The following is a 13,552-nucleotide window of genomic DNA, read 5'->3' on the forward strand; positions in this document are numbered from 1 at the left end:
AGAGCATTGGTATGCTGTGGGTGTGTTACAGAATACATTACACCTTAAAAAAGGCTTGAAATTGGAGTATTACAAGAGTACTGGAGTATTACAAGTTCCAAGAGTACTTCTGGAGGGACATCTTACATAAGGAAAAGTTCCTAACCCAAATGCTGAATCTGAACTCTGTTGCTTAGCATCTAGCCTGGCCAAAAAACTGCTCTCAATGTAATGTGTACCTTTGCTGCGTAACCACAGCAGAAGGTAAAAATTCTAGCAGCATAGTTTTCAAAGTCACTGGAGAAAACACACATTCTTACCACATGGAAGACAAACTTGAAAAGGACAGTAAGGAAGTCTACTCAAAATAGGTGGCTCTGTTTCCAGGTCCATCCCATCCTGTCTTGTCATGGTAGCCCTACCAACAGTGTGTTCCCATGGGTAAAAAAAAATAAGTCCAAAACAGGAGCACCCCAATAAAGACTGGCCATCCTCTGCATGAGCTTTCAAAGAATCTGTCTCCATCTTTTCCTGAATGTTTGCAATTCTGGGAAGTGCTGAAGCTGAAAGATTAGAAGTTAATGATCACTTGATTAACTACCAGTAATAGCAATAACCTCTGATTTTATTACCTGCTTACTTTAGCTGATAGGGTCAGGGTGTGCAACTTGAATATTTATTGCACCTAGAGAAGCTCAGTGAATATGTGTCTAGTTTAAGTCTTCTGTGAAGTATCCTCTTTTCCACCAGGCTGTCTAATGCTCTGGAGCACCATTTTAGCTATCAGTGGCAAAAACCATCCTTCCTTATGTTAAGTCCATTGTCCCCATGGTTATGGGCATGGTCTTTAAAGCATGAAATGAGTTACACTAATAAATCAATGTCTGCTGGAATTTGGTAGCATACTAAAACACAAGATGTGATATGAAAGGTTCATGTATTTCTGTTGAAGCCATAGTTAATATTTTAAATGTCATAAATGCAAGTCTAGGCAGTAATGAGAAAAAGTATCATCTCACATATATTTCCAGCAGAAGAATAAATTGGTTATGAGGGAAAAGGGAGAAGGTTAGTAAAAAAGGAAGACACTTAAGATATACGGGCCTTTACTGGAAGTTAATAGATTCTTACTTAGGAAGAGAAATTTAGCAACTATGATTGTATTGCAAAAGAGGAAACAACAGACTAGATCCAACAGACTGGATTCTTTTCCCTAATGATTTCTCTGGTTCCAGAAGTGTGAGAAATATTGGCATAACCTTTATAAAAACCTATAGATTGATGTAGATGTTTTATATAGAGCTACAGTTCTGAAATATATATAGAAATTGACATGGAGCCAAGATAGAAAAATTATTTTTAAAGTGTGAGTAACGATTCTGTCTGCATGTTGTGCCGGTTGCAATTTCAAATAAGGCTGAGTAGCAAATCTCTTTAATAGATAAGAGCAGTCTCCAGGTGTAGGTCATCCCTACTCACTGTATAATATCACTAAAAAACAGTTTCAGTCAATAATAAAAAAATGATAAAATGAGAATAGTTTAAACAAAAATCTTAATATGGTTGTCAGCAAATTAGACTCAAGCGTACAGTCCTGGTTAATAAACTGAGGTCTTAGCTGTAAACAAATGCCATTAAAACTACTTAGCAAACACAAACAGCAAAACCCAAGAAATTTAATTTCTAATTTCCACAGTATTTATTTTTTACATCCGTTGCATCCAGCTTTCTGTTTTAAGGTGCATTTTAATAGTGAAATCAGTAGCATTAGAATAAATCTATGCATCACATGTTAATTTCCTCCATTGTATCTATTCAACAGCCTATACTAGAACTCCTCAAAAGTAAGCTACTGGGTTTTAATTTAACGTTACTCCTCCTTGTGTAGCTCCACCATTATTTCCTAGGTATTTTTGATAACTTACTTAATGGCAAGCAGTAAAAAGAAATCTCTCACCTCGGATGAGATTCCAGCCTGCCTCAATGGCATTATTGTTTGAGAAAAAAAAAAAAAATTATCTCGGTATTATCTTAATTTGGCCGATATTATCTTTATAAATGGTATCGTTTCCATAACTTCGTGTGTTTTAGGCGAGAGGGTAGGAGGGCTCTGCAGCGACGGCGCCCGGGGCCCGTTCAGCACCGGGGCACGGGACAGCTCCCGGTGCCGCCGCCGGGTCCCGCCGCCTCCGGGGGCCCCGCTGCCCCCCAGACTGGATGGCACCCCCACCCCCGCTGCCTCCCACCACCCCTCTGGGTCCCACCGCCACGCTTCCTCCGCGTTTGGCCGTCAGCCCAGCTCCTTGCTGGAAATAACCGCCTGGGTTGTGTTCTGGGGGAAGAGGGGCTGTTTGTTTGGGGTTTTTTTGAAAATGAAATTCCTGGCAATGAAGCCAATGTTTTTCACATGCAGGAATACAGAACAGATCTTGCATATGGTCTGCTATGCAAACGAGTTGGAAAGTGAAAACTCTTTGTCTTGACTTAGATGGAAATTCTGAAGATTCTGGTACATTCAGCTAAGAAATAATATTCAACTTTCACTACCCAAAAATTAGACATCTAGTTCAAAATACAACCTAAACATAAGAAACATGCCCACTATGATCATCAAAAGGTTTAGAAAACCTTTGCATGAGGACATGCAGGGACTTTAATAAAGACAGCTCATTCATTTTTTATAAATGAAGCTGACTTTTCTTACATGCGTGCACAAATTGTTTCATCTAAAAATAATATTTAGGGAGGTTAAAAAGCTCTGCAGACACAAAACAATATTATAAATAAAGCTCTTCACCGTGACTCCTGAAGTTATTTTTTTGTGTGTTGATCTGTAATAGCAAGTTAAATCTCTCCCATTCTTAGACACCAAAGAAAGCTTTAGCTAAACATACTTTTTATTTTCATTGTGACCTACATTACATTAAATTATTTAATTGATTAAACTACTTACACTACCATTGCAAGCAGGTACCAGCTCAATGTCTGTCACTAATATGACAGACAAATTCATAGACTTATCCAGTTCCTACTGACAAAAATACAGCAATTCACATATGCTGGCACTGGATATGCTATTTTTTCTATATTATGTCCTACAAGGCAGTTTGCTATTTATCATTAAATAATTGATTTTTTGTCTCCAGCTGAGATAGCTTTTTGCAGTTGAACAAAAAGATTATTAGGACTGACCTGATATGGATTTTAATCTGTTAATGAGCCCAAAGTACTGCTTATTAGCTTTGTGCTAAACAAACAGTATTCAAGGTTATCTCCATTGATGTTGAACTGAATACATGTGCCTCTTCCCAAATTATGAAGACTGCCTTCATCTGTGACCACTTAGCTCTCCCGTCTTTGCTAGTCTAACAGATATGTCCAGTATCATCCTCAACTTTTACTCATTAATAATTACAGCTATTTTCTCTAGGGCTGTGCTGCAGAGCCAGCTAATAGTCCCACCTTCAATCCATGGCCTATTACTTGTGCCTAGCACAATTTCTGTGGTCTCCAAGACTCCTGTCATCAATTTTTGGTCACAATATTTAGTAAATACATCCTTCAAATGTTAGCAATGTTGTACTTAATTTTTACTACTATGTAGCTAATGTGCCACGAGTGTTCTAACAGATTTTAATGGTCCCTGTGTTCACATTCATGGAGGCAGTACACATTCCCAGGGTTCCCATTTTCCCATATTATCCACTGGAAGATTGCCTTATACCAAGCCACCTCCATCTTCAGCCATAAATGCTCAACCATCTCCCTGGGCAGCACATTTCAATGTCTGACAACCCTTTCAGTGAAAAAGTTCTTTCTAATGTCTAGTCTAAACCTCCCCCGGCGCAGCTTGAGGCCATTTCCTCTTGTTCTATCACCAGTTACGTGACAATAGACCAGCTCAGACCTCTTTACAACCTCCTGTCAGGTAGTTGTAGAGGGTGGTGATGTCTCAGTAACAAAAAGACTGTGCATTTCTTAGGCGCCAGATAAGTAAAACACTAAGAGCTTACCTTCACATATGGAGGTTAACGTCAGGCATAATGAATATCTCTGAAAGATCAATGAAGAACATTCAAATTGAGTCCTTAAAAATATTAATAATAATGATCTAGGGAAAAGTGGAAATGAAAGGTCACAATTCTAAATAATGTCATCAAAGAAGGAGATCAAGTGTAGCAGGGAAAAGCTGCTCAGTGATTAAACAAGCTGCCAGAGCCATTATCAGATGTGTTCCTGAAAGGGCAGCTGTGATAGAGCTGTAAGCTGAACTAAATTTATGTTATTCTGTTAAATTATTCCCCTCTCCTCTATCTTATTTTTTCAAAAATTAAACACACTGTTCTATGTGGAGCTGTTAGACCTGTGCCAGGAGTCTGCAATCCGAGGTTATTCTAGAGAGGTAAAAAGAGATGAACAGTCTCTGAAGAGGTAGATATGCATAAGCAGTGGCAATTTTCCTCTTGTAATGATGGTTTGCAGACTCAGTAAGATAACTACAAAGGATGCCGTAACTCCATCATGTTCCAGTTTGGACCAAATCCAAGTAGGGTTTGTCTCTGTTGTCATGTCTTTGTCATGTCTCCTGGCCAAGGACCCTATGTTAATAAAGAGCATTAGGCAGTAAGGGCCATATCCTCTTATTGGTAGCAAAATGTCTTGCCTTTGTTGAACTTTTCACTGAGGCCTGTTGACACCTCAGATTCAAAGCAACAGACTTATAAGTCTGCCAGACTGTTCATGATGTGAGCTGCGACAGACCAGTACACAATTTAAGTGCAGAATTGCCAGCAGGGAGTTGTGAGCTGAACACAGTCCTCTCTGCAGAGCAGCACAATTAGAATCGTGGGCCAGAAGCAAGAGGTGATGCTTGTAACTGCAAGTCCCAGAGTCACAATAAAAGGAGACAATGAAAAGATCAGGGACAGAGATCTGTCTCATTATCTTGTTCTGCAGTGTCTAGCAAGGAACAGTGGTGGCAACAGCTGAAGGCAGTGCCATGGTGTGGTCCTGATAAGTGCTTTTAAGAGCTGGTAAAATATCCTTGTACTTATCCAGTTTGTAGAAACATAAAAATGTGCTTCTCCTTTGCACTGCTGAAAGAAAGTAAATATCTGCAGGCTGATGTCCTGACTATTCTTGAAATTCCTCATTTAATAATGTGCATAGCTGGAAGGCTTGCTGATTTGTACTGCTGTCTTTGCTGCTCTAATGGTCATCTCATTAGAGTAGTCCCAGATACCACGAACAGGACATGCACAGATTTAGGCAGATGTACAAGACAGTGCTCCTGCTGAGCAAAACTTTTTCTTCCATTTGGCTACAAACTCAGTACCACAATCTGAAGACTGTTGCTAAAAAAGGCTGCTGCTGATTAAAACTGATTTCCACAAATTTCCCATCAAGCATCCTCAGACAAATGAAAACCTCCATGATCTGACCTTCTGCTTCTGCCAGCGTGGCTCTGAGTCAGTGGATTGTCTGAGCACAAACTGGGAGCTCTGGACTACAGACTAAGGACACTTTTATCCAAGATACAGCACAGCGTGCCTACAGCACTTGGTAGCTCTCAGGTCTCTCTGAAGAACCTAGACCAACTCCAGCAATCTATCTGCCCAAACCTAGAACTAGGCACCTCTTTCCCAAGAGCAGATGCTTCTGAGTATATATAGCCAAGTGCTAAAGAAACCTGATACAGTTCTCCAGAAACTGTTATCAGAAATCTGTCAAAAGCTGAACAATAACTACTTTTTCTTCATTTTTTCCTAAATCCAGAGCTAAGGAGACTGCCAGAGCACTTTATTTGCAGATAATACCATACATTTAAATGCTGAAAGAGAGGAATATGCAACAGTCTGTTAAATTTCAGTGCCTATGGAAGCTAGAGATTTGAAAAGTAATAAGACTATATTGCTGTCTGTTATTGAAATGGTATAGATCCTACCCTACATCCCACTCTGGAAAATAAACTGAGGAAACAACATTGCTAATAGTTTTACCTGTTTACAGATTGAAACCTCTGTTAATCAAATATACTGCAGTAGTGGTTCAACTGAACCTTCCCTGAGCAGCTATATTTGAATGTTAACTTTTTCTCTGCTTTATATAACAATAACACTGGTATGTCAGTTATGTCAAGAGCCTTTCACACACTATCATTTGTTGCCAAACTGCAAGGAGCAATTTGAAGCCTATTCCATTACACCTTTCTTCTCTGTCTCAGTTTGTATGCTCATTCTGTGGAGGAATCCTCACAGTGCTGGCAATAATGAATAATGAGATGAAAGCACAAGGGGAAAAAAAAGCCATTTTTCAGTGGCAATTTGATACTAGGAAACCACTACATTTTCAGACTATCAGTTCTTGCCCCCACAAAAATCAGAAACAGTATTTGGAGCAGCCTGTAAGACTGCATAGATAAATTCTGGAATGTTTTACTATTCATTGCATCCACAGCACATTAGAAAGGAAATTAAATATGTCCATTATTTTAGAAGCATTTTGCAATTTATAAGGAAATATTTTTAAAGTTAAATAAGGGTTGGATTTTTAATGCGGTTTTGTAGAACCACAGCTAAATGACATAAACTGCCAGAACCTCTCTTCTAAACAGAATATTGTTTATATTCTGAAATGCAGATTAAATATACTATGTCAAGGATTATATAGCTAGATGGTGGTCATGGATGGATTACCTGTAGTAGACAAAATTTTCCAGGCATTTCAGTCCAGAATACAGTTCCAGAAAGATGCCCAGAACACAGGAAGCTTTGCTGGTAAAGATTCAGTTAGAAGAGGCTTTATGTACTCTTCAGCATCAGCATAGCTAGCCAAGCAGATTGCTACAGGCCCTTCTTACAAACTCAGTGCTTTTGTTAATATAAGCTACATGTGATCTATGAGGATTTACCAGGGTTCTATAATCTGCAAAGTGTTCTTTATGTAAACTCAGGCCTTTTTTTTCCTTGTTCTTTTTCTCATAGGTGCTATTGTTCTTCCTAGTGATCCCCTGACATTCTTTGCCTAATGAGCTGTAAAATCTAGTCAATTGCAATAATTAAAACATACCGTTTGTGGAATGATGCACAACTTTAATTACACAACAAGACAGACAAACAAAAGCTTGGGATTCTTGTTATTTGGAATAAACCAAAATACTTTCTTTTGCTGTAATCTTTTTCATCAAGAACAGACTCATGTTTGTAGATGGTATGTATAAAACATTAACAATTCCAGGCCTGCTATTCTGTAGAGTTTATTCAAAGAGGTGGCAGAGTCAAGGCTTGTGTGTTACCAAAGTCTGAATGGATGGCTGGAACAAATAGATGGTTGTTGTCATTAAAACACCCTGGGTGGCAACTGAACAGGAAAGATTTATATTCAAGACCTATAAAATGCACTCAGTTTTAGCACTGTCACACAGAGTCAGAAGGGGTGCTATACATTGACTGTCCTCTTTTCTTGGAACTTTTGTATGCTGGTGAATATTTAGGTGTTAACTGAATTCCCTATGACAGACTGAAATGCCAATGTTTCCTGATTAAAACCAGTTTGATGTCAATCAGGCAGATATGTTCTCATGATTTTATTTTTTAAGAACAACACATGTCAAGTAATTGTGTCCTTGATTGTACAGCTTTTCCCTATGTTATTACTTACATTGCAATGCTGGCCCCAACAAGGAAGCAGCTTGACAGAAATTGCAAGCTCAACAATTCAGATCTGTGCCATATTTATTTGATCTTTGAATTCTGAAAGCATAATTATGTTACTGAGTATGTTGGAGAACTTGAACATGCATTAGTTACCTCACAGTAATTTCAGTAAAGTGGAGAACCTAGTATACCTCATTTAAGCTTCAAACTTTTTTTCACAGTGAAATCTGATACATGCGACTTGCACAGTTTGAAAGGTACTTACTGCTCTCCAGGCCTTTTGTCTACCTCTGTCCCAGCTACAGGACTTCACAAATTTCAGTATTCAGCCCTGCCTAGGTATGCAGTATTATTGCCTTCATTCTTTACTAGCACTGGTTTATTTTGTGGATGTTTTAAAGGGATGCATGGCCCTTCTAAATAGCATAGATTAACCACGGTGTATTTTCTGTATGGGCTTTATGAAGGATGAAGACAGATGGTCTGCAACTCACTTGGCAGGAGAAATAAATTTTTCTTATTCCTCCAATAAACGTGGCCAAAAAAAAGGCAGAAGCAGCACTGATAGGAACAGATACAAATTTGTTTGGAACACTTCCAAATATGAAAGGAGCTACCTGTTCTGTACTATTACAATCTGCAAAAGGCCGAAGAGAGCACCTAAGTACAAAATGACACAGAAGACGCACCCCCATACCATGAGCAATTTCAGTTTGTGCATAGAAAGCTGAATTTGTGCTTAGTAACCACTAGCTGAAGCAGGCTTACTGCTATCTTCCTCAAAGTTAGAGTGAGATGGCCTTTCTATCTCTGGAGGAGTTAGCATCACTGTGACCAATCTCTACCTATATACTCATCACACTTGCATTCTGCTTAGCTGCATTCCACTCTTCTTGGGTATTACAGCAATTTTGTCAGACTTAGTGTGTCCCTGGAAGTATACCAAACTACCAAATTAACAGTACTATTTCTGAGAAATGAGAGCAAATGCTTTTATGAATGAGCTTAAACTGAACTTTAAAACACAAAACAATTTGGTTTAGCATTTCTAATAGAAACTTGGATTTACTTAGGACTTCTATGCAAAACAATTCTTTTTTTTTTTTTAAGTAAAGTGTTCTAATATTTTTTGCATCACTTTAACACTTTGCACAGATTCCTTTGAGTATGAATAACTAAACTTCATAGTAGAACCACTAGGTTGTCTGATAGATTGATTTATTTTCTCATAATACTGGTTCTGTAAATGAGAATGACCAGCTATCCAGGCAAAATTGAAAGCTATGAGGTACAGAGGTGCCTGAACTTTACCAAAATGAATGAAAAAATATTTCAAAAAACCTAGCTCCTGAGACAGAAATTGAAACATTATTTCTAGGAAGAATTCATCTACTTACACATTTTAATCATGATGAGAAACTGGGTTAACCTTCATACTATTGCTACTTTTTAACATCTTTCTCTCAACTAATTCAAGGTCAATAGCTTCAATTCTTGTAGCACCTGAAATTTGTCTAGACATGACAATTTAACAGGACTATGCTGAACAATGCTTTTTGTTTATTTTTTACAAACTTTTGGCTCGTGATTTTACCCATGGCTAGAAAAGTGTGCACTATGCAGCACTACATTGACAGCATACACATAATAGTTCCCAATCGCTTCTCCACACTGTATAAAGTTTTAGATAATTACATTTAATGCATAAAATCAATGAATTTGTGCACTTAGAAGGAACTTTATATCCTTCACTTGGTATCTTACAATAATAAATACCACCTCCTATTGTAACTGAAAAATGTTAAGAACAGTCATGACTTGCTTTCTGAAATTAATTGGCTTATTGTGTTCAGTAAAAGCATCAGGTTTTGACCACATCTAAGATGATTCTAATGTTTTTTCTCTGTGTAAAAATCAAAACATGAAAATAGAAGAAAATAAAGAATGCAGCATCACCCAAAGCAGCTTCCACTGTTCTGAGGTTATTTGACATAAGCACATCTGAAAGGATTTAAGCACAAGCCCTGAAAAATACACTTGTATCAGTCTAACCAAAGCGTTGTTTATTTTGTTTTACAGATTTTGGCCATTGTGTCCATTCTGTTCATCGTACTGTCCACTATTGCTTTGTCTCTTAACACACTGCCAGAGCTTCAAGAAATAGATGAATTTGGGCAGCCAAATGACAACCCTCAGCTAGCACATGTTGAAGCTGTCTGTATTGCTTGGTTTACCATGGAGTACCTTTTGCGTTTTCTGTCCTCACCAAATAAGTGGAAGTTCTTCAAAGGCCCATTAAATGTCATTGACTTACTGGCTATTTTGCCATACTATGTCACCATTTTCCTCACGGAGTCCAATAAAAGTGTCCTGCAGTTCCAAAACGTCAGACGTGTGGTTCAGATATTCCGTATTATGAGGATCCTAAGGATTCTTAAGCTTGCCAGGCATTCAACAGGCCTTCAGTCTTTAGGTTTTACGCTCAGGCGGAGCTACAATGAATTGGGCTTGTTGATACTATTTTTAGCCATGGGAATAATGATATTTTCAAGTCTTGTATTCTTTGCTGAAAAGGATGAGGATGCTACAAAATTTACCAGTATCCCTGCATCCTTCTGGTGGGCAACAATCACTATGACTACTGTAGGATACGGTGACATTTATCCTAAGACGTTATTAGGCAAAATAGTTGGAGGACTTTGCTGTATTGCTGGAGTGCTGGTCATAGCCTTGCCCATACCAATTATTGTGAACAATTTCTCAGAGTTTTATAAGGAGCAGAAAAGACAGGAAAAGGCAATTAAGAGACGAGAAGCACTCGAGAGAGCTAAAAGAAATGGCAGCATCGTCTCCATGAACCTGAAAGATGCCTTTGCTCGCAGTATGGAAATGATAGATGTAGCAGTAGATTCAGGTAAGGCTGGAGAAACAGCAAATCCAAAGGAGACACCTGATGACAACCACCTGTCCCCAAGCCGGTGGAAATGGGCCCGAAGAACAATGTCTGAAACAAGCTCAAACAAGTCTTATGAGAACAAATACCAAGAAGTTAGTCAACAAGACTCCCACGAGCAATTAAACAATGCTGCAGCATCCTCCAGCCCGCAGCACCTCAGTGCCCAAAAACTGGAGATGTTGTATAATGAAATTACTAAAACTCAGTCTCAGCCTAATCTTAATGCTGGCTACCAAGATGAATCAGCAAAGCCACCCACGTATGAAGAAGAAATAGAAATGGAAGAAGTTACAGGTCAGAGAGATTCGTTGCCAACCGGACCAATGGACTTCATAACAGATATGAGAAGCACATCCAGTATCGACAGTTTTGCCAGCTGTGCAACTGACTTCACGGAAACGGAGAGGTCTCCCCTTTCTCTGTTTCCTGGCTCTCACTTGCAAATGAGGTTTCCAGCTGATGCTGTTAACCTGGGAGACAACCAAAGAGTAAGGAGTTCTCAGTTTACACCGTCCACAAAAGACAGAATGTTTTCTCCAGCTGATGTCACCTTTGACTATAATCCAATTGACAGAGCTGTGACCAGTGATGGCAGTGGACCCCAAACTGTGTTGCATGGTCATTTGCATTTAGACACTGCCATGGAAAGCCCCAGAAGTTCCCTGAAAGGTGGCAACTCATTAAAATCTAGATCCCTTAAAGTTAATTTTAAAGACAATAGAGGTGGTGCTCCACAAACCCCACCGAGCACCGCAAGGCCACTGCCAGTCATGGCAGGAGCAGACATCACACAGGCCACCCCTCAGCACATCAGCACCATCCTCTTAGAAGAAAATTCACCCCAGGGCGAACGACCTTTACTTGGTGCTGACGCATCAGCACTTTGTCAGGGACCTGTTAAAAAATCTTCCCCTCTCTTACCCAAAGAAAAAATTTTCAGTTTCCCTGCAAAAGAGAGGAGGAGCTTCACTGAAATAGACACTGGAGAAGAAGAAGAGTTTATGGAGTTACATGGTATAAAACATGAAAAACAACAGGATATGAAGACAAATTGCTGTGGGGAGAAACACGGTGATGGCAACCATTTAACAGAGGAGCCACAGATCAGCACTTCACCCAAAAGCATGAGCCACAACTGCACCCAAGACATTTACCATGCTGTGGGTGAGGTGAAGAAAGACAGTAACCAAGAAGGTCACAAAATGGAAAACCATTTATTCGCTCCAGAAATTCATTCAAGTCCAGGAGAAACTGGTTACTGTCCCACACGCGAAACTAGCATGTGATTAATGACAAAAGCAATAAAAATACCTTTTCTTAACACGTGGTTAGTAATGCCTATGAACTAAAACATGGAAAGCCTCAACAAAAAAGTGCATAAAAAGTTATTTTTGCATGGCATGAAGAGTTGTTTAGTTTAAATACTGTTTTAATAATAATAAAAAAAAAAAGACTGCTTTTTGTAACAAACTGAAAAAAAAAGGGGGGGGGGGATGACTCAAGAATAGTGAATAAAATAAAGAGCTCTGTTAGGAGCCAGTGTTCTGCAACATCTGACATTTTTGATCCTTTCACTTATGATTGTAGACAGATTTGGAACTCTTAACTTTTTTGTTTTCTTGGTTAAAATGAATTTTAGAATTTGCACATGAAAGGATGAAATGTCAATGCATGCATTCATAAAGATGTGAAATAAGGTGCTCTGGGCTTGCAAACTGCATATATTTGTAAATAGTTTGGGATTGGGGGAAAGCTACTGTTAACAAGGATTTATGGAAAAAGCATTTCCTGGGACACAGGTACTTCCTTCACAGCGTGCTGCCTGGAGGTTTTGTACAGACTTATGTTGCAAAATTGCAACTTCTACTTAAAGCATCTCAAGTATCTTGCTTTCTGTTAAAAAGCTCATTAATATATCTGTTAATTAAGGACTACAGTATTTTAGTTTATCTGTGCTGTAAATCATAATAGGTTTTTTTCATTTGCATAACTTTACTTATTGCATTTGTCAGTTTAATTAATGATCCTGTGAGGAAAAGCAAAGAGTTAATGACCAGAACTTGAAGCATTTGATTTTTTTTTGTAGAAAAATGCCAACATTTCATAACGCAGAAGAAATAAATTCCATTTTAATTTTTTTAAAAAAAGAAGTTATTTCTGTGGCAATAAATAGTGCCAAATGGCTATACAGACATATCCAAAAATCCTCAATCTCTTAGAATATTTATTTTAACTTGGTATTAAAAAATACTACCTACATTCTTTTTTTTTTTTCCTTTGTCGTAACAATATTTGCTTTAACCTGATCTTTGAGCTCTCTTTCTCTTTTCTTTACATGCAGTGCCCATACTTCAATAATGGCAACATTGTTGAAGCCATCATGTTGCAATGACAGAAAAGACAAGCTTTGTAGGGGGAGGTAGCATCTTATATTGTCCCAAATCATATTGCTGGAAAAAACAGGCTTCAAGTACTTTTGACTTGCCCCAGGTCTTCCATTCCCCAAAGTCTGTCTGTGATTTTCAATTCAATCATTTGGACCCACAGAAGAAATCAACGGACTTACCAGCTTTGTCTCAACCCATGCTCCCATGGCTGTTCCAAATGTGGAGTATAGGCTTTCCCCTACACTGAAACAAAGGGAAATGTCAAACGTTCCATTGACAACTGCCAAAGCATCTTTGGTTTCTCTGACATTCTCCAACTTCATAGAAGAAAGATGCTGCACCAAGGCCTTCATTGCAAAATACCCATCTAACCACTGTCTGAAATAAGCTATTAATTTCTTATCCAGCCCAAACAGCTTCCCATGCTATAAGAAAGCCTATAGATTACTTTCATTCCTTAAATAAAAAAAATTATTCAGTTTGTTAATCCTAATCATCAGCAAAATTATGGCACTACACATGCATGTTCTACAAAATGTGTTTGTATTTTTTTTATAAAAACAGAATACAGGGGG

At 38.5% G+C, this 13,552-nt stretch overlaps 1 protein-coding gene across 1 annotated transcript in view; it reads left to right on the forward strand.

The window, feature by feature from the left end:
• The window catches only part of KCNB2 (potassium voltage-gated channel, Shab-related subfamily, member 2), a 172,427-nt gene extending 160,551 nt beyond the window's left edge, over positions 1-11,876 (forward strand). Inside the window, exon 2 of the mRNA XM_009995569.1 lies at positions 9,714-11,876. Within this exon, the coding sequence (XP_009993871.1) occupies positions 9,714-11,876 (2,163 nt within the window). The remainder of the gene's footprint in view (positions 1-9,713) is intronic.
• Positions 11,877-13,552: the final 1,676 nt, after the last annotated feature.

The sequence above is a fragment of the Chaetura pelagica genome, unplaced genomic scaffold (assembly GCF_000747805.2).
Source record: "Chaetura pelagica isolate M959 unplaced genomic scaffold, ChaPel_1.0 scaffold83, whole genome shotgun sequence".
NCBI lineage: Eukaryota > Metazoa > Chordata > Aves > Apodiformes > Apodidae > Chaetura > Chaetura pelagica.